This window comes from Salmo salar, chromosome 07 (genome assembly GCF_965601325.2).
Source record: "Salmo salar chromosome 07, fSalSal1, whole genome shotgun sequence".
In the NCBI taxonomy this organism is placed as follows: Eukaryota; Metazoa; Chordata; class Actinopteri; order Salmoniformes; family Salmonidae; genus Salmo; species Salmo salar.
In genome coordinates, this window is record NC_138297.1 from 46517913 (window position 1) to 46541880 (window position 23968).

Genomic DNA, 23968 nt, shown 5'->3' on the forward strand with positions numbered 1-23968 from the left:
ACAATAAAGCTTTTAAAGCTGACCAATCCCATTTGGTTCATGGCCAGACAGTGGACATTAAAAACAGATCGAAAGGCAATAAATGAAGATAACAATGCCTGCCGACCCGAGCCTATTGTTCCTCTTTTTAATGATTGATTATGTAGCCTATGGAGTAACTCATTCCTTCCCATTTTTCCATTCATGTTTTTTCTTAGAATGAGCTCAGAATCGACAGGGATAGAGATAGACTAACCAATAATCCGATTATCTAATGAAAGCTTTAGATGGCTGAGATATGCTCAGTGTTTCATAACTGAAGGATTAATACCTTATTGATACAATCAATCATCAAGAATATGTATGAAGAAGAGTATGTGATAAGCCTATGTAATGTCATCCCACAGGGAATAGAACAGAATAGAACAGATCAGAATAGAATAGAGCAGAATATAATATAACAGAATAGAATAGAACAGAATAGAACAGAATATATTAGAATAGCCATGCACATCTGTGGGAGAGTGGTGACACTTATTACAGCATTATTGTTGCTCTCTCCAGTGAAGAAGTCCCATGATGAAGTCCCATCCCACATTTACTCCAGACAATAATACTCTCTCTAAATGTGACCTCTTGACCAATGCATGCTATCTCTCGGAGGCGGGAAAGCTCTCCACATTCCATCACCCACTAAAGACCCATAGCCCTGCTGTTGCTGCTGCTGTTGTTCTTGCTGCTGCATTGTAATTAGACGAAGCGCTAGGACCCCGCGGACAACACTCTCTGGATGACACAGAACAAACTGCGAGTTGAGTTTTGATCACTCAAACATGGAAATGTTGAACTGACAGCGCAGAACTAACTCGGCACTCTGAATTGGACGATAGGTAGGCTAGGCCTATCATACCGCCACCGGGGGATTGTTTTTGTGGAGAGATCGATTTTGGGAATCAATGTCTACGTGCGCAACTGAAGTTTTATTTTATGGGTTTTGATTTAGTCTGCTGTGCAATAGTATGACTTTTAGTGTTTGCCGTTTGCTCTGGGAGTAAAAGTGCTGAACATTAATATTTGAAGCAAATGGATTATGTTCATTTTGCGCAAAAGCCCTTATAAGAAGTTGTTTTGTTGTAATGTTCTGGATCTGTTTTCGCAGTATACCTTGCTAAGTGAGTGATGATTGATTTGGATATGTCAGCACCGCTGAGCGCTCATCCGCACACTCCATCATTCCTGGACTGGGGAAAGTAAGAAACCACCTGTTGTGAATGCTTTCTGGAACTTCCCAAGGATATACCTCGGCGGCTAAAACAAGACATTGGAAAGGCGTGCGCAGAACGCACAGAGACATGTAAACCCGGTATGCTTTACGCGGAACACTGAGAACTCGTTTTGTATTCATGGGACAGGCACAGGCTAATAATACTAATTTAATTGATTTATATTACCTTTATTTAATTATGTCGCCATGGTGGCACGGGTTAAGATGATGAGTCCTGTCTTGGTCATCAGTTGCTGTTGCGCTCAGAATGGCTCGCGAGGACGCGGTGAGGTGCCTGCGCTGCCTGCTCTACGCTCTCAATTTACTCTTCTGGGTAAGAGAAGTGGAGACCCCCGAACAGGTGGCCGGGTGGTGCCCGCGCTCACGCTACACAATGCAGACAACTTTATACCCCCCCCCCCCCCCCCCCCATCCACCCCAACGCGTGCCTCCAAGGCGGAGTGCCTGCGTGAGGGTTACAGTTATTCATCATAATGGCCAGTTACTTTATACATAGGCCTGCACCATACATTTTCTTGTAGAAAAACAAATGTGCAATTTGCATCCCAAGTATGCAGAAACTGCATGTTTGGCATTCTAGTGCATGCTATTTATAGGCCATTACATTTGATAAGTGCTCCAGGGTTGTTGTAGTGGGTTATGCAAGTGTTGAACACATGGCAAAAAGCCCCCTAAGCAACATGTTGTTGCCATACCAATTCCCTGGATTGTATTTCAATGCCTTAAGCTTTTTCAGACAAAACATATTTTGAGTGGAAGTGTTTGCTGTAGGCCTACTTGGTAAAACTGTAATGTTATGTGTGTGTCTGTGTGTAATGTGTGTGTGTGTGTGTGTTCTAACTCTCTCTATGTGTGTTATGCTCCCTCAGCTCATGTCGATATGTGTCCTGGGGGTGGCTGCTTGGCTCAGGGACTACCTGAACACTGTGCTCACCTTGACGGCCCACACCAGGTGAGTGATATGGATCTCAATGTTGACACCTCTCAGTGGGCAGGTACTGGGATGGACAGGAGAGAGATAACAGGGAGAAAGCGGGAGAGGAAGATAATTAGTATATATGAGCTGGAGCAGTAAAGAAGAGAAAGAGAAAAGAGCGAAGGGCTGTTTGGATTTATCTCTCACTTCCTCAACAAATCACCTCGACGCATACCTGGCAACCTTTCCACAAATCATCAACCGCATAACTTTTTAATTCAACAGTTTCTTATCACCTAGACTTGTCCACATATCACCATCTCACCCCCACTGGCCCCTGACAGTAACTGCTGCGGTAGAGGAGATCCACATTCCTACAGAGTGTAATCACTATTAACTTCTGGCTGCTGTATTAATAATAATGCAACAGGCCATACAGTGAGGAGGGAGAGAGCAATAGCAGGATAGATAGATAAATAAACAAAAAGTCTGCCAAGTTACTTTCCTCCCTTTTCCTCCCCCCTCTCCCCCCTCCTCCCCTCTCTCTGTAGGCTGGAGGAAGCAGCAGTTCTCACGTATTCTCCGGCTGTCCATCCTGTCATCATTGCAGTGTGTTGTTTTCTTATCATCGTGGCCATGGTGGGCTACTGCGGCACACTGAAATGCAACCTTCTACTCCTGTCCTGGGTACGTGTCTGAATGAAATGAACGTGTGTTTGCGCATGTGTGTGTGTGTGTGTGTGTGTGTGTGTGTGTGTGTGTGTGTGTGTGTGTGTGTGTGTGTGTGTGTGTGTGTGTGTGGAAACTGTGACGAGCTCGGTTTAGCTGGAGAAGCGGGTTGTAATTGCTGTAGATCTTAGGTTTTCTTTAGCTATCGGTGTTAGTTACACATTTATACAACCTTGAAATACATACACGCACACGCACATGCACACACACACACACAGTGTCCCACACAGTGTCCCACACACACAGTGCCCCACACATAGTAGCCCTCCCTATCTATCTTCATATGCTATTGTCCCCATCATCTGTAACAGCCTGATGTCCTCTACATCTCAATAAAGTCATATTATTGTGCCCTCGTAAACCCTGGAACAGGCCTGTAAATTCACCCAACAGCCACACAGTCGCGTAGTTCCACCGTTCATACACCGGAGGGAAATGCAACGAGAATTCCCCCCTCGATTTTACAGCAGTTACTCATCTGACGCAGCGCCACGATGGTCATTCATCGTCCCATAAGCGTGTGGCGCCGCGTCTTGTGTTAGCGAACGCCCCCCTCGCGCGGGGCTGCGTTCTGAGCGAGCGAGCGCCTGGTGCGGGGATGTTGCCGGTGTGTAACGGAATGACGCTCCCGTGGAAAAGTACAGCTGTAAAACTATTCACCGCTGCTGCTGTCTGAGCCTGCCTGAGTAATGGTACCCTGGGCACTGATGGATGGCCAGAGAGAAGGAGGGGGAGAGAGCGAGAGAGAGAGAGAGAGAGAGAGAGAGAGAGAAAGAGAGAGAGAGCGAGGGAGAGAGATGGACAGATAAGGGTATGATTATCTCAATCACTCACCACTGTCAGTGCGGGACAACAAAAAGAGAGAATGAAAGAGAAACAGGGATGAAAGAAAGGAGGTAAAGAGGTTGATTGAGTCAGAGCAGGTGAAGGAGAAGTAGACAGCATTAGAAACCCACTGAGGTACAGAAAAGAGAGAGAGAGAGAGAGAGAGACAACCCCCAAAAAAGCCATTTCCATCCAACCATGCATGCAGATCACTAAACAATGTATCATCTCTGTGCTTACAGAGCATGTGCTACGGAGCATTACTTTACTACACATGTGTTGCATACATAACATGTATTCCCATACAGAAGCAATCGTGGCAGCACAATGCACTATTTCCATTGACCAATTGTGTCATGCATGCAAAATCTATAACAGGGCAGGTACATGATTACTCATATTCCTATAGAGTGGAAGGTCAGGACACCGGAGAGGAAAGGGTGGGGTGGCGCCTGTTATGTGGCTCTATCTCCCAGGTGTGCTGTGTGGGGAGCCAGAGAGGGAGGGGGTTCCTGTGTCCGTCTCTCCCCGACCAAAGTGGCTGTATTCTGGGTCTCCCTCACGCTTCCTCCACCCCTCCATTGGGACTTCATTCATCCCTCTCTCCTTGCAACTCTGCCCTGGCATTCTTGTGTTTCGCTGGCGCACTGCGGAGACAATATTATCTCGTTTGAGCGGGACAATGGGTAACGCTATCCCACAAGTCTCCGCCCGCTTATGGAGAGGTGGCTGAGAGGGGTGAGTGGCGCTTGGGTTACCCACGCACCCATTCACCAGCTGGTGCGTCCCTTTTAAAGGAATGCCTCCCACCGCCCCAACTCTGCTCTTTACCTGAATAACACCCCCCTCCTTCTCCCTTCAATTATAGCTGTGGTGGGCAATTGATGGTTCCCTGGCTTTAAGCTCAGTTAAAACCTTTATATGTAATAGATAGTCGTGTTTCTGTTGTGGACTAAGCTAGTGAAAATCGTCGAAGCGTCCATTTAAGGTCTCTGAGGGGTTGTTGGGATGTTTGTAGATGTTTACATGCGTGCAGTGGCGCGTTGTGGGATATTGGGGGTATGTTAGGGACAACTGCAGGGTCTTAAGTTGCTCTGAGACGCTGTTCCAGCGAACACGGAGAAAGGTCGCTTAAAAATAGTCCCTCCTTAAAGACGCCAAACAAATCCCCCTTAGCCTAAACTTATACCCTCTCGCCCTCGCACTCTGTCGTTCCTCCACCTCTCTTTCCCCGTCTTCCGTCTCTCGCCCTTGTATACGTGTTAATTGAGTATCAGCGAGGGAAGGGAAATATGCTGTAAGTCTCTCTACACAGGAGGAAATCCATTCTTGGAAGCCTTGACATTCCATTCAAAAACTGCAACCATCCTCTAACCTCAGTGTGTATGTGTATGTGTATGTGTGTGTGTGTGTGTGTGTGTGTGTGTGTGTGTGTGTGTGTGTGTGTGTGTGTGTGTGAGAGAGAGAGCTTTCTCCCTAAAATGAAATGTGTGAAACATAAAGACACATCTTTGTGAGAAAGGTAATTCACTGAGTGCACAAAACATTAAGAACACCTTCCTAATATTGAGTTGCACTCCCCTTTGCCCTCAATTTGTCGGGGCATGGACTCTACAAGGTGTCGAAAGCTTTCCACAGGGCTGCTGGCCTGTGTTGACTCCAATGCTTCCCACAGTTGTGTCAAATTGGCTGGATGTCCTTTGGGTGGTGGACCATTCTTGATACACATGGGAAACTGTTGAGTGTGAAAAACCCAGCAGCGTTGCAATTTTTGACACCTTCAAACCGGTGCACTTGGCACCTACTACCATACCCCGTTCAAAGGCACTTAAATATTTTGTCATGCCCATTCATCCTCTGAATGGCACACATACACAATCCATGTCTCAATTGTCTCAAACTTAAAAATAATTATTTACCTGTCTCCTCCCCTTCATCTACACTGGTTGAAGTGGATTTAACAAGTGACATCAATAAGGGATCATAGCTTTCACCTGGATTCACCTGGTCAGTCTATGTCATTGAAAGAGCAGGTGTTCTTAATGTTTTATACACTCAGTGTACATGGAAGCTAGAAGGGGTCAAGGGAAGTTTCATATTCTCTTCACACCTGGAAATCGTCCTTGTAGAATGGTGAAGTATTGAAGTACTGTTTGTGTATGTCTTGGTATGTGTGTGAAGGAGTGTGTTAGAGGGAGGTTCGAAGGGTGAAAGGTCACACTGAGAGAGAAGAAGACAGGGGAGATGTTTTTGAGTGGTGAGATGAGTTTCTGGGTGAGAGGTGTGTGAGTGTGTGTCTGTGTTGTTTGGGACTGGCCTGCTCTAAATGGAGTATAGCACTAACAAAGGCGAGGCAGAGCCATCTGTCTGCCAATAATATCTACACTCCAAACAAACAGGCTGTCAGACATACCCTGTACCACTGACATGCCCCTAATAGAATGGCTGACACATACATTACTCTTCATAAGACCTGTGTGTGTGTTTGTCTGGTGTGTGTGTGTGTTTGTGTGTGTTTGCACAGTTGTGTTTACATGAAAGTCTGAATGATTGAAAATAGTAGTGTTTCCTGTTGTGTTTATGTGAAATTGTGGAATAAGCGTGTGTGTGTGTGTGTTGTGTGTGTGTAATGTGTGTCAGTGTGTATGTGCGTGTATGTGACATGAGTGGAGCAGGCGTCTGGAGATTGAAGCACATGACATCACTACTCATTGTGTGGGAGCACTCTTTCTCCCACCATCCACCATGATGATCAATCACTCAGACAAGACACTACACAGTACATCTCTGGCTAGCCTCAACACTAACATTCTCTCTCTCTCTCTCTCTCTCTCTCTCTCTCTCTCTCTCTCTCTCTCTCTCTCTCTCTCTCTCTCTCTCTCTCTCTCTCGCTCTCTCTCTCTCTCTCTCTCTCTCTCTCTCTCTCTCTCTCTCTCTCTCCTCAGTACTTTGGCAGTTTGTTGGTGATCTTCTGTGTAGAGTTGGCCAGTGGGGTGTGGACGTATGATGAGGTGAGTGCGACACTGATTTTGTATATGCTGTATTTCTATGCTGTATTTCTATGCTGCAGCTCTATGTGTGGTGGCCTTGAATAAAGCTGTGCTATGAATCAACATGAATGCCAGTCATGTTCGGCTCTGCTCAGAGAGCTCACCTCTTTCTCTGCTTACTGGGGATACCCAATTAACAACATGACCAGTGCAGGGCACAGGCAAAAGAGCACAGGGAAATGGTACTGATGCTATATATGAACAACTGAAAAATCTAACTGAAAGAAACGTCCAGCGTCTCAAAATTCCACAATGTCCCTAAAGTGTTGTTGGTTGAAACCAGGTTCCACTGCGTTTTTTCATTGTACCCCTCTAATCAGGGACTGATTTAGACCTGGGACACCAGATGGGTACAATTAATTATGAGGTAGAACAGAAAACCAGCAGGCCCCGGACCTCGTAGGGTAAGAGTTGAATACCCCTGAGATAGGGTATAATTGTGTCCCCGTTCCCATCCGTCCCTCATTCCCCTCCCTCCCTCCCCTACCTACTTTCTCGCTCCTGCTCAGGGTGTGTGTGTTTGAACACAATGGGCAGGGCTCTCTATTACAATGGGTTCTCCCCTACAGGGCTGCCCCTCCCCTGGTCCAGGGGCTTATCTCTCCACCATGAAATAGCCCACAGTGGCTTTCGTGTGCCCTCACAGTTTATGGGACTCGCTCCGACCGCGCAGGTGTGTTTGTGTTTGTGTGTGTGTGTGTGTGTGTGTGTGCAGCACCTGGTCACTGGCTAGAGCAGTGTGTATGGCAAACTGAAAAGGTGTGTGTGTGTGTGTTTGGTACTTGGCTACAAGCCTGAGGATGTGTGTGTGTAGCACTAGCACCTGGCCTTTGAGTCCACAGTGCCACCCGCCTCCCTCCTAATCAGAGTGTGACATACCTGCCATGCCGCAGGGGGTTGTGGGTATTGTAGTCTTTGTGCCTTGTCCTTTATCAGAACCCTGCTAGGGAAGCACCAAGGTGACGCACCTGGCCTCAGGGGAATTCTGGGTAACCTGGTTCATATTATGCTTATCACAATCTCATTACAAGACCAGAGGAGAGAGGGATAAAGGGTGAAGGAGAGAGGAAGGAGGAGGGGATGGAGGCCCAGGGGTGAGTTAGGTGGAGGTTTTATTGGAGAGGAGAGGGGGATGAGTTATGCATGCTAAGTGTGTCAGACTGTGGGTCTACAGATTAGCTCTGGTCTGGTTCCCCAGAGCCCAGACATGGGTAAATTGTTTAGACAACAAGCCATCGTCAACCTCAGCAACTACAGACTGAAGTGTTAGAGGCCTGGGAAACACTAGAGGAGAGAGTCAGAAGTTGTGTGTTTGATAATATTTGTGGCGTGGTCAGAGGATTGGACTGTATAACTAGGCTTGAAACAGAGTGCTGGTGGCTAAATATACACTACTGTGACTGATGCTCCAGTACGGTTTCAGGGCCTTCTGTTGAGTGTCTTGTGACAATAACACATGAGCTGTACATGAAATGTTCTCAGCTGAAGTTGAATTGAAATATATGGCTGAACTGAATGTAACTATACCGAATGAAATGGAGTTTAAGGCTGACCCCATTTAGTCGACTGGTCGATTGTTTGGTCGATAGGCAGTTGGTCGACCGAGATTTCTTTAGTCGAGCAGTAGCAAAAATAAAATAAAAATATCACGGTGTACAAGACACCGGTCTGATTCACGCCTGTCTAAGTGGAATGATCCATTGTGGAGGTCGTGGGGATGGTACAGTCCATCACTAAGACATGTGCTGCTGAAATTGTACATGGTTATATTATGTAGGAACAATGGTGCAACACTAATAAAAATGATATTATTTTATAACAGATGCGGTTTCTACCGCTGTTCCGAAACACATCAGTGTGCTGTTGAATTGGCACCTTTTCCTAGACCATGTCGCTATGTGCATAATAGCAAAGTTAACCAGCATAGGTGTTGAGAACAATGGTGTTGAGGCAGCAGCGGAGTTAGAAGATGAGAAAACAGCCTCTGCAATAGTTGTCTAAGAAAAGTGAGGAGAGAGGAAATCCCAACTTAATTAGGTTTATAATCAATAGCCGTTATAATAGGCTTTATAAGTCATCCATATATATTTACAACAATAATAGAGATCCTGCTTCTCTTGCCCATTTGAGTGAGTTTGTTTAATAGCCTACTGATTCTGTGAGCACCAAGCCTTCGTGAGCACCAACCACAACATGTCGGATAAACAATTTCACAAATTCGGCTGTTTTTTATCTTTGCTATGCTGTAATAAAGGCTTTACACGTTTTTATCACGTTAAAACCGTCTCTCTGGTATTATTTATAATTTATTTAGTGTTGTTTACACTGTTCCAAATTATCATACAAATGATATTGATAATAATAATAATAATAATAACCCTCCTTTTTACTTGATCTCCTTATTGTTAGTATTACTAATATTGTTATGATCATCATTATTATTATTATAAAAAGTAATGTCATTATCATTAGTAGGCTTAGTATAGCAGCATTGTATAACCACAATCAAGCTGCAGGCGTAGGAGTGCATCCTGTTCTGTCTTAATACCGTTACTTACAAAGACCTATATTTCAATACTTACAGTTGAAGTCGGAAGTTCACATACACTTAGGTTGGAGTCAATAAAACTCGTTTTGGAAGTCGGTTAGGACACCTACTTGTGCATGACACAAGTAATTTTTCCAACAATTGTTTACAGACAGATTATTTCACTTATAATTCACTGTATCACAATTCCAGTGGGTCAGAAGTTTACATACACTAAGTTGACTGTGCCTTTAAACAGCTTGGGAAATTCCAGAAAATGATGTCATGGCTTTAGAAGCTTCTGATAGACTAATTGACATCATTTGAGTCAATTGGAGGTGTACCTGTGGATGTATTTCAAGGCCTACCTTCAAACTCAGTGCCTCTTTGCTTGACATCATGGGAAAATCAAAAGAAATCACCCAAGACCTCAGAAAAAAAGATTGTAGACCTCCACGAGTCTGGTTCATCTTTGGGAGCAATTTCCAAATGCCTGAAGGTACCACGTTCATCTGCATAAACAATAGAACGCAAGTTTAAACACCATGGGACCACACAGCCATCATATCGCTCAGGAAGGAGACGCGTTCTGTTTCCTAGAGATGAACGTACTTTGGTGCAAAAATGGCAAATCAATCCCAGAACAACAGCAAAGGACCATGTGAAGATGCTGGAGGAAACGGGTACAAAAGTATCTATATCCACAGTAAAACGAGTCCTATATCAACATAACCTGAAAGGCCGCTCAGCAAGGAAGAAGCCACTTCTACAAAACCGCCATAAAAAAGCCAGACTACGGTTTTCAACTGCACATAGGCTAAAAGATCGTAGTTTTTGGAGAAATGTCCTCTGGTCTGATGAAACACAAATAGAACTGTTGGCCATAATGACCATCGTTATGTTAGGAGTAAAAAGGGGGAGGCTTGCAAGCTGAAGAACATCACCCCAACCGTGAAGCAGGGGGGTGGCAGCGTCATGTTGTGGGGGTGCTTTGCTGCAGGAGGGACTGGTGCACTTTACAAAATAGATGGCATCATGAGGAGGCCAAATTATGTGGATATATTGAAGCAACATCTGAAGACATCAGTCAGGAAGTTAAAGCTTGGTCACAAATGGGTCTTCCAAATGGACAATGACCCCAAGCATACTTCCAATGTTATGGCTTAAGGACAACAAAGTCAAGGTGTTGGAGTGGCCATCACAAAGCCCTGACCTCAATCCCATAGAAAATTTGTAGGCAGAACTGAAAAAGCATTTGCGAGCAAGGAGGCCTACAAACCTGACTCAGTTACACCAGCTCTGTCAGGAGGAATGGGCCAAAATTCAGCCAACTTATTGTGGGAAGCGTGTGGAAGGCTACCTGAAACGTTTGACCCAAGTTAAACAATTTAAAGGCAATGCTACCAAATACTAATTGAGTGTATGTGAACTTCTGACCCACTGGGAATGTGATGAAAGAAATAAAATCTGAAATAAATCATTCTCTCTACTATTATTCTGACATTTCACATCCTTAAAAGAAAGTGGTGATCCTAACTGACCTAAGACAGGGAATTATTACTAGGATTAAATGTCAGGAATTGTGAAAAACTGAGTTTAAATGTATTTGGCAAAGGTGCATGTAAACTTCCCACTTCAACTGTATATAAGCTATAGTACTGTATCAATCAATCAATCATTAATTCGTTCGTTAGTTCATGTCATCACACAGCATACTAGTCATTCATGACTTGAAATCCAATCAAGCATTTTCATTTTATAATAAAATATCAAAGCGAACTTAGAATAATTAGCATAAACAATAAATAAACCGTTCCATTTTGGAAATTACAATAGACTTTCTGTTATGCTTATTATTTATTTAGTGTTGTTTACATTGTTCCAAACGGTCAGAGAAATGATATTGTAATCTAACAGTTCCTGTTTGCACACAGCGCTTGCTCCTTGCCTTATTTTTCTTGATCTCCAGTATTTTCCACAGCTAGTCAAATTTATTCCACACATTTTTTACCTCCTGAGCAACCAGTAAACATTCCCCCGTTTCAAGTTTATTTGTCACGTCCTTTGCATCCATTTTGCTGTCACATGTATTACGGTGTTCAGAGTTTGTTATAACCAATTTATTGATGTGAATATGATATGCTATAGGTCATAATAGTCATGTGCATGCAATGCATGCATGTATGTGTCACGTCAAGAGAGCAAGGGTTGAGAGAACAGAGAATGCTTTTTCTTAACAAATGAGGGATTTCGGTAACTGAACTTTTCAGTCAGAAATGACTGTAATTATGTTGCAGCTTCAGAAACACGGACAGCGCGATTAACACTGTTGATGTTATGTGATGGTCACTGCAGCATGTGAGGAGAGAGAGACAACGAGTGATAGTCACACAGTCATGTCGGTTTTTTTAATACAGCGCAGCAAGTCTGAGCCCGCCCTGGCACGCTCAAATAAATTGCGGTTGGACTCCCTCTAGTCATTTGTGTGGATTCATTATTTCATCAAACAGTGCGCTTAAAGCATCAGACAAGCTCACTGCATATATAGTGCATTTGGAAAGTATTCAGACTCCTTGACTTTTTCTACATTTTGTTACGTTACAGCCTTATTCTAAAATTGATTAAATGTCATTGTTTTTTCAACAATCTACACACAATACCCCATAGCGACAAAGCAAAAAAAGTAAAAAAATATATATATTTGCAAATGTATTAAAAATAAAAGGCTGATATCACATTTACATAAGTATTCAGACCTTTTAATGAGTAGTTTGTTGAAGCACATTTGGCAGTGATTACAACCTTGAGTCTTCTTGGGTATGATGCTACAAGCTTGGCACACCTGTATTTGGGGAGATTCTCCCATTCTTCACTGCAGATCCTCTCAAGCTCTGTCAGGTTCGATGGGGAGCGACGCTGCACAGAGGGGGATGGTGCAGGTTTTCATCAAGAATCTCTCTGTACTTTGCTCCATTCATCTATCCCTCGATCCTGACTAATCTCCCAGTCCCTGCCGCTGAAAAACATCCCCACAGCATGATGCTGCCACCACCATGCTTCACCATAGGGATGGTGCCAAGTTTCCTCCAGATGTGTCGCTTGGCATTCAGGCCAAAGAGTTCAATCTTGGTTTCATCAGACCAGAGAATCTTGTTTCTCATGGTCTGAGAGTCCTTTAGGTGCCTTTTCGGAAACTTCCAGCGGGCTGTCATGTGCCTTTTACTGAGGAGTGTGGCCACTCTACCATAAAGGCCTGATTGGTGGCAGTGGTGTAAAGTACTTAAGTAAAAATCCTTTAAAGTACTACTTAAGTCATTTTTGGGGGGTATCTGTACTTTACTTTACTATTTATATTTTTGACTACTTTTACAATTACTTCACTACATTCCTAAAGAAAATAATGTACTTTCTACTCCATACATTTTCCCTGACACCCAAAAGTACTACTACCTTTTGAATGATTAGCAGGACAGCTGGCCGGTCAGCCAGCTCTAGGAAGAGTCTTGGTGGTTACAAACTTCTTCCATTTAAGAATGATGGAGGTCACTGTGTTCTTGGGGACCTTCAATGCTGCAGAAATGTTTTTTCCTTCTCTAGATCTGTTCCTCACCACAATGCTGTCTCGGGCTCTACGGACAATTCTTTCGACCTCATGGCATGGTTTTTCATCTGAAAGGCACTGTCAACTGTGGGACCTTATATAGACAGGTGTGTGCCTTTCCAAATCATCTCCAATCAGTTGAATTTACCACAGGTGGACTCCAATCAAGTTGTAGAAACATCTCAAGGATGATCAATGATAACAGGATGCAACTTTGAGTCTCATAGCAAATGGTCTGAATACTATTACAGTTTTTTATATACATTTGCAAAAAAATCAAAAAATAAACTGTTTTCACTTTGTCATTATGGGGTATTGTGTGTAGATTGATGAGGGGAATTCCATTTTTTAGAATAAGGCTGTAAGGTAACAAAATGTGGAAAAAGTCAAGGGGTCTGAATACTTTCCGAATGCACTGTAGTTGATTTGATTTAAACACATAGAATGTGTCTATATATGGAAAAATACCCGTTTGAAAAGAACAGATGACTCTCGGTTCGACCAAGATTTATTTTCGTTGGGGACAGCCCTAATGGAGTTACACTGTTATGTTCTGTCCAAGCCTTCAGTTCAGAGGTCAGATATGATCAGTCTGAAGTCCAGGATGCCCAACTATGGCCTGCAGCGTTACCAGTGGTTAACACACACCTGGAACACCTTCCAGACTGAGGTGAGAGGTCACTACCCCAGAGTTCACCACCCTAGAGGTCACACACATCCTACACAAATAACTTATTGCTTTTATATCATACCTCAAGAGCTACATTTTAATAAGGTATTACATGTATTTATGAGAGGATATTAGTGTTTTAGTGCTTTGAATATGCAAGATGGCTAGTAATAAAGGGCTGGTAATGTATGTAAACTTTCTTTGACTGTGTGTTCCCCAGTTTAAGTGCTGTGGGGTCATCTACTTCACCGATTGGCTGGAAATGACAGAGATGGAGTGGCCACCAGACTCCTGCTGCTCCAATCAGTATCCAGGATGTGCTCGCCACGCCCACTACCGTGACCTCAGTGACCTTCACCAAGAGGTGAGTGCCCCCAGGAGTGCCCCAGTGACCCTGTTATTATTACGTTTTATTTTTATTTCACCTTTATTTAACCAGGATAGGCCAGTTAAGAACAAGTTCTCATTTACAACTGTGACCTGGCCAAGATAAAGCAAAGCAGTGCGACAAAAACAACAACACAGAGTTACACATTGGATAAACAAACGTACAGTCAATAACACAATAGAAAAAGTCTATGTACAGTGTGTGCAAATGTAGTAAGGGAGGTAAGGCAATAATAAGACCCTCTGACCTCATAGTTAGTGTTTGGTGGTGGTTAGACCTCTGTTGACCTGTTCACCTACTGAACCCTCTGACCCTACCCTGAAAAGTGTTATGATCATTACAGATGATCATTACGGCTCTCTGTAGCCCCAGGTGGATCTGCCAATGCCTTATTGACGTACCTTCCTCTGTGACATCATCAGAAAGGGACACACAGGCTTACATATTCCCATTCACCAATCGAGTAAACCTGTTAGTTCAGAAGAGACAGAAACAATAACAAGAAACTTTTTGATACAGTGAGGGAAAAAAGTATTTGATCCCCTGCTGATTTTGTACGTTTGCCCACTGACAAAGAAATGATCAGTCTATAATTTTAATGGTAGGTTTATTTGAACAGTGAGAGACAGAATAACATCAACAAAATCCAGAAAAACACATGTCAAAAATGTTATAAATTGATTTGCATTTTAATGAGGGAAATAAGTATTTGACCCCCTCTCAATCAAAAATATTTATGGCTCCCATGTGTCTTTTATACAGGTAACGAGCTGAGATTAGGAGCATACTCTTAAAGGGAGTGCTCCTAATCTCAGTTTGTTACCTGTATAAAAGACACCTGTCCACAGAAGCAATCAATCAGATTCCAAACTCTCCACCATGGCCAAGACCAAACAGCTCTCCAAGGATATCAGGGATAAGATTGTAGACCTACACAAGGCTGGAATGGGCTACAAGACCATCGCCAATCAGCTTGGTGAGAAGGTGACAACAGTTGGTGCGATTATTCGCAAATGGAAGACACACAAAAGAACTGTCAATCTCCCTCGGCCTGGGACTCCATGCAAGCTCTCACCTCGTGGAGTTGCAATGATCATGAGAACGGTGAGGAATCAGCCCAGAACTACACGGGAGGATCTTGTCAATGATCTCAAGGCAGCTGGGACCATAGTCACTAAGAAAACAATTGGTAACACACGACGCCGTGAAGGACTGAAATCCTGCAGCGCCCGCAAGGTCCCCCTGCTCAAGAAAGCCCATATACATGCCCGTCTGAAGTTTGGCAATAAACATCTGAATGATTCAGAGGACAACTGGGTGAAAGTGTTGTGGTCAGATGAGACCAAAATGGAGCTCTTTGGCATCAACTCAACTCGCCGTGTTTGGAGGAGGAGGAATGCTGCCTATGACCCCAAGAACACCATCCCCACTGTCAAACATGGAGGTGGAAACATTATGCTTCGGGGGTGTTTTTCTGCTAAGGGGACAGGACAACTTCACCGCATCAAAGGGATGATGGACGGGGCCATGTACCGTCAAATCTTGGGTGAGAACCTCCTTCCCTCAGCCAGGGCATTGAAAATGGGTCGTGGATGGGTATTCCAGCATGACAATGACCCAAAACACACAGCCAAGGCAACAAGGGAGTGGCTCAAGAAGAAGCACATTAAGGTCCTGGAGTGGCCTAGCCAGTCTCCAGACCTTAATCCCATAGAAAATCTGTGGAGAGAGTTGAAGGTTCGAGTTTCCAAACGCCAGCCTCGAAACCTTAATGACTTGGAGAAGATCTGCAAAGAGGAGTGGGACAAAATCCCTCCTGAGATGTGTGCAAACCTGGTGGCCAACTACAAGAAACGTCTGACCTCTGTGATTGCCAACAAGGGTTTTGCCACCAAGTACTAAGTCATGTTTTGCAGAGGGGTGAAATACTTATTTCCCTCATTAAAATGCAAATCAATTTATAACATTTTTGACATGCGTTGTTCTGGATTTTTTTGTTGTTATTCTGTCTCTCACTGTTCAAATAAACCTACCATTAAAATTATAGACTGATCATTTCTTTGTCAGTGGGCAAACGTACAAAATCAGCAGGGGATCAAATACTTTTTCCCCCCTCTGTATAGGCTACTTACATTCTGAATGGAGTGGAGATGATTTTCTTGGAGTTTGAGTTTTCTACTTAATACTTTCACAACAACCTGTTTCCAATGGGATGACTATTTGCAGCCTGAAATGACCTGCCATGTTCAATGGTGGAGAGAGAAATCCATACAACTCAATTAGAGCCAATCACAGGCTTGATAGCATAGTGTGCCTTCTGGCTGCTGCGGTTGCCAGATTGCTGAGACAGAGTGCAGCTATTACGCCTCATCAAGCCCACCAGGGGACAAGGTATGCTGCTGTCTGGGGCTGAGGGGAACACACACACAAAGCCTAGTAGGGGGTGAGGTACGTCAAGCAATGCCAGCTAGCCTGCCAGTAGGATACAGAGAAAATACAAAGCAAACCCAACCTAGAGTCTCTTTCTCTCTCTCTCTATTTCTATTTTAATATTTCATATTTCTCTCACACACCCACACAAACATACAGGCAGGCAGGCAGGCAGGCAGGCAGGCAGGCAGGCAAGCAGGCAGGCAGGCAGGTAGGTAGGCAGGCAGGCAGGCAGGCAGGCAGGCAGGCAGGCAGGCAGGCAGGCAGGCAGGCAGGCAAACAGGCAGGCAGGCAGGCAGGCAAGCAGGCAGGCAGGCAGGTAGGTAGGCAGGCAGGCAGGCAGGTAGGCAGGTAGGGCCGCACACACTCAGTCCTCTTTCCTCTAGAGGGAAACACCCTCATCTCCCCATCTACAGCTCAATCACTGTCCTGGTCTAACCCCAAACCAACCCTGTCCCCTATCCCATCTACAGCTCAGTCACTGTCCTGGTCTAACACCAAACCAACCCTGTCCCCTATCCCATCTACAGCTCAATCACTGTCCTGGTCTAACCCCAAACCAACCCTGTCCCCTATCCCATCTACAGCTCAATCACTGTCCTGGTCTAACCCCAAACCAACCCTGTCCCCTATCCCATCTACAGCTCAGTCACTGTCCTGGTCTAACCCCAAACCAACCCTGTCCCCTATCCCATCTACAGCTCAGTCACTGTCCTGGTCTAACCCCAAACCAACCCTGTCCCCTATCCCATCTACAGCTCAGTCACTGTCCTGGTCTAACCCCAAACCAACCCTGTCCCCTATCCCATCTACAGCTCAATCACTGTCCTGGTCTAACCCCAAACCAACCCTGTCCCCTATCCCATCTACAGCTCAGTCACTGTCCTGGTCTAACCCTAAACCAACCCTGTCCCCTCTCCCATCTACAGCTCAGTCACTGTCCTGGTCTAACCCCAAACCAACTCTGTCCCCTATCCCATGACTGACCACCTCCACCTCAACATGTCTGTCTGCTGTGTTTAGTCAACAATGTTAACCTCCTAGCCTTATCAACAGTTCCCCTGACCATAGCAACAGTTCCTCTCCCCGTGGTCCAGGCCAAGTGGTGTGGCTCTAGCAGGGTTCTAGCAGGCCCGGTGTGCCCGGTGCAGACTGCTAGGCTGCCCATTGTCACCTGGGTGAGAGGTGCTGGGTGAGCAGGCTGTTCCTGCCTGACAAAAACACCTGGATAGGCCTGCCTGGGAAAGATGTAAGGAGAGGGTGGCGAAAGGGGAGGTTGTGACAGTGGAAAAAGAGAGGGAAATGGGGGTGGGGGAAAGGGAGGAGGAGGTAAAGAGACAGTCGATACAGGAAAAGGGGGAGAGAGAGAGAGAGAGAGAGAGAGAGAGGCTAGTAATTGTATTAAATGTAAACTCTGAGAGGTTCTTATGAAAGGGTGTGTGCTGCTGCTGCTATGCCTCACTAAGTAAAACTAGGCATGCAGTGGGACAAAGAGATGCTGTGTGTGTGTGTGTGTGTGTGTGTGTGTGTGTGTGTGTGTGTGTGTGTGTGTGTGTGTGTGTTGTGTGTGTGTGTGTGTGTGTGTGTGTGTGTGTGTGTGTGTGTGTGTGTGTGTGTAGTGAGGTTGAATCAGTTAGTCAGTCAGTCAGTAGCGGAGGGAGTCAAAGGGAATGTGTGGAGGATCCTTTCTATCTCCTGTCTGTTTTCTCTCTCTTTCTTTATACCAGCCTCTCTCCCCCATGTTTACTACCCTTTCTCCACGGGACTTTCCTTTCCTCACACTTTTCTCTCACTCTCTCTCCCACCTCTCTCTCTATCCCTCTCTCTCTCTCTCTCTCTCTCTCTCTCTCTCTCTCTTTCTCTGGCAGCAGTAAGGTGTAGAGCAGCTCAGTCTGGTATGTAGCACCACAGAGTGAATATCCTCCAGTCAGGAAGTAATAGACTGGCCTTTCTACACCTCCACTACTACTCCCTCTCTTTCCACTTCTCTACCGTCGTCCTCTCTTCCCCTACATCTCTCTTTCTCTCAATCTCTCCCCCTCTGTTTCTTTCTCTCCATGTACATGTTATCCATGTGATAGGATGAGAGAGCGTTTTCATTTTGTTCCTACAGCAGATGTACACCTCACAGAAACAGTATGGGAGGTCTGGCCCTGGTGAGACAGACAGACTGAAACATTGAAACAACATTAATATTACATGAATGTAATATTTATATAACATGGATCAAACGTATGCCATATTTCAACATGGAAAAGCTGTCAACTCTTGTTGTGTTCATTTGTCTGTGTGTGTGTGTGTGTGTGTGTGTGTGTGTGTGTGTGTGTGTGTGTGTGTGTGTGTGTGTGTGTGTGTGTGTGTGTGTGTGTGTGTGTGTGTGTGTGTGTGTGTGTGTACTACAGGGCTGTGGGCCGAAGATCTACAGTTTCATCCGAGGAACTAAGCAGCTGCAGGTGCTGCGTTTCCTGGGTGTGTCTATAGGAGTGGCCCAGATTCTGGCCATGACCCTGACCCTAACCCTGCTCTGGGCCCTCTACTACGACCGCAAGCCCCCCGAGCCCACCCCGCTCGACCCCCCACCAGGAACCGACCCTGGACCTCTAACCATCACCCACGGACCCCAAGGGGAGGCTCCTAAATCGGGTAACACTCACCTGGCTGAGGCCTGGTCCAATGCTGCGACCACGTCTAACGGACATGGACACACCCAGTTTGAGATGGAGAGGCTGTCCTAGCGGGGGGTACACTGCCTACCCATCTGCCCCTCACACCACCCCTCACCCCTACTTCACAGACACTGAGAGAGGGAAAGAATAAGGGGATGAGGAGAAAGTGTGAGACTAGATGAGGGGAGAGAGGGGGGTTGGGAAAAAGAGGGTAGGATCCATGAGAGAGATTGGGCACAGGTGCAGGAGAGTGAATGCCCCCCATGTTCCCCTCTCTTTCCCGTAGGACAACATGACAATGACATACTGGACTGTGGGACTATTTTGTCACAGCTGGGATTGGAAATTGTTACGGAAACGAAATAACTCTAAGTCAATGCTTGCTCCTGTAGCGTCACCACTATCCGAAAGTGAGGAGCGGAGGGAATCGTTCTAGTTTTCCCAACATTCCTCCTCTTTGGGAATGTTTGGGAATATCACCACTAGCACTGACTGGATGAAACCTGTTCAGCAAAGACTGCTGTAAGGACATGTCAACTCTTCATCTCACCCAAAACACACCGAACCAAGGAAATTCAGTTTATCTGGATATTTGGAAACATCGTATGCCTTAATTTGACAGACCTGTTGGAATCCACAGGAACCACTCAGCCATATTCATGAGTGTTTGTGCACCAGTCAGAGTGTATTATCGCAGTCTACTATAAATGGAACATGATGTTGGCTATTTATCTCTGGCTCTGTGAGAATAATGCATATCAGCTCAAACAATAATCTGTGCATTTGATCATTTCAGAGGGGTTGTGAACTACACTGTGTGTTTGCCAAGGAATAATAACCCAACCTAGTGTTTGTTCTCTGATACAGATCACTGTCAGCACGACACACTCGGGGATGAAAAAGAAAATGTTCTTTCATCGCCACACAGCACATATCATACATTTGAAGTGAACAGAATTCATTCTGGGATAACTATGAGAACGATATATGGGAGAGTATGGTCTTTCATTCAGAAATAACATACCCTCCTTTCCGTGGAGGCTGCTGAGGGGAGGACGACTCATAATAATGTCTGGAACGGAGCAAATGGAATGGCATCAAACATATAGAAACCATGTGTTTGATGCCATTCCACTCATTCTGCTACAGCCAGTACCATGAGCCCTTCCTCCCAAATGAAGGTGCCACCAACCTCCCGTGCCTGTTTTCCATTGAGAATCCATAGTATTTATAGCTAGAAGGGCAGTCTGTAAACTGCAGCTGTCATCACCTACTGAATGTCAGAAACTTCCCATAAGATCCTCTAAGGGCACAGGTGATTATATTTAATGTTTCCCCTTGCTGTGTGCCCTCTTACAGTGTGTCCCCTTGCTGTGTGTCCCCTTGCTGTGTGTCCCCTTGCTGTGTGCCCTCTTACAGTGTGTCTCCTTGCTGTGTGTCCCCTTGCTGTGTGTCCCCTTGCTGTGTGTCCCCTTGCTGTGTGCCCTCTTACAGTGTGTCTCCTTGCTGTGTGTCCCCTTGCTGTGTGTCCCCTTGCTGTGTGCCCTCTTACAGTGTGTCCCCTTGCTGTGTGTCCCCTCGCAGTCCATCATCAAAGGACTCTGGTCATCCATTGCTTTCAGCAAGGATACTCCAGAGGTGTCATGCTTAAATGCTGCTGGACGGACACATGGATGGAGGGAACTTTGGTCCCAACCTAAGGGTTCCTGGGGGACAGTGATGTACTGTATGGGCAGGGTGAATGAAGGTGGCAGAGTCCCCTTTCAAAGTACACCCTTAATCGGAGAAGCAAAGGCCCGATCCCAAACTAACCCCTATGCCCCTAACTTTAGGCCCTCATTGATTCCTACCTGATGCACTAAAAGTAGTAGCTAGGAGTAGAAAGGCATCAGCAATATAGTCACAGCTCCACCTAGGCCTCCAGGTTGGCAACTTTCTGACAGTTCCACTAATTTCAGATCAGCAAGGACAGACCAGAAAGTGTATAATGGAAGTGGTTATGGGTTGGTTCAAGGTCTCAGAGAGACAGGCGAGGGGGCCAGCGTATATTGAGTAACAACTTTAACTTAGACATTTTTGATGGAGGGGAAAAAAGTGCCTGTTTAGAAGAAGAGTAGGATGGATGGATGAGCCTACAGTTAAAACCCTGCTGTCTCTCTCTCTCTCCCTCCCTCCTTCTCCTAACTCCTTCCTTCGCTCTGTTCGCTGCTTGACAATGGGAAGGATATGATTTATGAAAGAGGGAAAGGCGTGTAGCGCCGCTGTCACAGTGGGTTACAAAAGACATATTGTTTTCTTGCTGGTCGCTGTCTCTCCCCTCCTCCCTGCCTCCTACGTCTATTCACTTATTCATCTTAGTGGGATACGTGTGTGTGTGTGTGTGTGTGTGTGTGTGTGTGTGTGTGTGTGTGTGTGTGTGTGTGTGTGTGTGTGTGTGTGTGTGTGTGTGTGTGTGTGTGTGTGTGTGTGTGTGTGTGTGTGAGAAAGAGAGAAACAGTGTGTACAGACAGTAAGCCTCTTCCTTCCTCACATACAGTATCAGTCAAAAGTTTGGATACACCTACTCATTCAAATGTTTTTCTTTATTTTTACTATTTTCTACATTGCAGAATAATAAGGAAGACTACAAAACTATGAAATAACACATATGGAAACATGTAGTAACCAAAAAAGTGTTAAACAAATCAAAATATATTCTATATTTTAGATTCTTTGAAGTAGCCACCTTTTGCCTTGATGACAGCTTTGCACACTCTTGGCATTCTCTCAACCAGCTTCACCTGGAATGCTTTTCCAACTGTCTTGAAGGAGTTCCCACATATGCTGAGAACTAAAAAAAAATTGCTTACATGTTTCCATATTATTCTACAATGTAGAAAATAGTAATAAATAAAGAAAAACCCTGGAATTTGTGGTGTGTCCAAACTTTTGGCTGGTACTGCAGATATATCAGGCCTAGATCCCTTTCCCTCTGTTCTTAGTCTCTGTCTAATTGATACAGATCTATGATATTTTGCTCTCTGAATTTAGTTTTGAATAACAGTAGAGAAGTCATGGAGAAGGGACTATCTCAATCCCACACTTTGGAGACAAGCGGGTCACTGCTTTAGGACAAATTCACAGTAGACATGGGGACAGAGGGATACAAACGCATACTCTCCCTCTGCTCCCTTTCTCTCACCCCTCCCTTTCTCTTTTCCCTCCCTTTCTCTCTCCCCTCCCTTTCTCTTTCCCCTCCCTTTCTCTTCCCCTCCCTTTCTCTTTTCCCTCCCTTTCTCTCTCCCCTCCCTTTCTCTTTCCCCTCCCTTTCTCTTCCCCTCCCTTTCTCTTTCCCCTCCCTTTCTCTCTCCCCTCCCTTTCTCTCTCCCCTCCCTTTCTCTTTCCCCCCCTTTCTCTCTCCCCTCCCCTTCTCTCTCGGTGTACAGTAAAAGGAGCCAGCGGCAGAAATAAAACCATTACCCTCTGACCCCTGTGTAAAAATAGCTGGGGCAGAAATAGTATTGGGCTGGCATGCTGTTTTGGTAAGTCCCGCTTCAGTTTTCCCCCTGATGCATGTCATCTGCAATGCACCCTGGGAAGCTGAGGGACCACACATCCTCCCAAAACATCTCAATTACTAACTCCCTGATGAGAAATATGCTAATACAGATAGACAAATGTGCGTGCACACACACAGATGTGCACATACACACACACACAGGCAAAGACAGACACACTCACACACACACAGGCCAACTCCCTTATGAGAAATATGCTAATACTTTCACAGTGCAGAGAGAAATTACCCTGGGAGATAGACTCTCCTGCTCCATATTGTATGGCTGAGATTGGACAAGACTGCACCCTCTCACCCCATCATGTCCCCACTCACAGCTATAGGACTATCATTATATAGTATCTTCAGAAAGTATAACACCCCTTGACTTTTTCCACATTTTGTTGTGTTACAAAGTGTGCTTAAAATGGATCTAATTGTCATATTTGGTCAACAATCTACACAAAATACTACATCATGTAAATTGTGCAACATTTGATTGTGCAACATGTGCCATTATTCTTTTCAAAATTCTTCAAGCTCTGTCAAATTGGTTGTTGATCCTCGCTAGACAACCATTTTCACGTCATGCCATAGATTTTCAAACAGATTTAAGTCAAAACTGTAACTCGGCCACTCAGGAACATTCACTGTCTTCTTGGTAAGCAACTCTAGTGTAGATTTGGCCTTGTGTTTTAGGTTATTGTCCTGCTGAAAGGTAAATTAATCTCCCAGTGTCTGGGGGAAAGCAGACTGAACCAGGTTTTCCTCTAGCCTATGCTTAGCTCCATTCCGTTTATTTTTTATCCTAAAACAACTCCTGAGTCCTTAACAATTACAAGCACACCCATAACATGATGCAGTGACCACAATGCTTGAAAATTATAAAATTCAGTTATGTGTTGTATTGGATTAGCCCCAAACAAAACACTTTGTATTCAGGACAAAAAGTGAATTGCTTTGCCACAGTTTTTGCATTATTACTTTAGTGCCTTGTTGCAAATAGGATGCATGTTTTGGATTTTTTTTTTCTGTACAGGCTTCCTTCTTTTCACTCTGTCAATTACTCTAGTATTGTGGAGTAACGTCAATGTTGTTGATCCATCTTCAGTTTTCTCCTGCAGCCATTAAACTTTGTAACTGTTTTAAAGTCACCATTGGCCTCATGGTGAAATCCCTGAGCGTTTTTTTCCCTCTCCGACAACTTATCCATTTTAAATTCAGCCTGCAACACAACAAAATGTGGAAAAAGTCAAGGGGTGTGAATATTTTCTGAAGGCACTGTACATTTTGTATCAACAGCAATATGTGTTCTTTGGTGCAGAAGATCTTACAGATAGACTAAAATATGTGGGTATACAACATAG

General features: G+C 44.8%; 1 protein-coding gene across 3 annotated transcripts; it reads left to right on the top strand.

Moving 5' to 3' along the window:
* The first annotated feature begins 762 nt into the window (after nt 1–762).
* Nucleotides 763–23755, top strand: tspan12 (tetraspanin 12). Of its 3 annotated transcripts, none has more exons than XM_014207969.3 (8): nt 763–1342; nt 1495–1577; nt 2134–2216; nt 2732–2867; nt 6680–6745; nt 13475–13582; nt 13803–13946; nt 18803–23755. In XM_014207969.3, the coding sequence occupies exons 2-8, from the start codon at nt 1512–1514 to the stop codon at nt 19133–19135; spliced, it is 936 nt and encodes a 311-aa protein (XP_014063444.2). In that variant the 5' UTR covers nt 763–1342; nt 1495–1511; the 3' UTR covers nt 19136–23755. The 3 variants fall into 3 exon arrangements, with proteins under 3 accessions (XP_014063444.2, XP_014063441.2, XP_014063442.2); XM_014207967.3 differs by having other exon boundaries at nt 768–869; nt 1139–1577; XM_014207966.3 differs by having other exon boundaries at nt 763–1577.
* Nucleotides 23756–23968: the final 213 nt, after the last annotated feature.

What these genes read in the sequence shown, in the direction of transcription:
- tspan12 (XM_014207966.3), top strand. Translation starts at nt 1,512, where the DNA reads ATGGCTCGCGAGGACGCGGTGAGGTGCCTGCGCTGCCTGCTCTACGCT. An exon ending in CTCTCAATTTACTCTTCTGG is followed by an intron (nt 1,578 to 2,133) that starts GTAAGAGAAGTG and finishes ATGCTCCCTCAG; the next exon opens with CTCATGTCGATATGTGTCCT. An exon ending in TCAGTGACCTTCACCAAGAG is followed by an intron (nt 13,947 to 18,802) that starts GTGAGTGCCCCC and finishes TGTGTACTACAG; the next exon opens with GGCTGTGGGCCGAAGATCTA.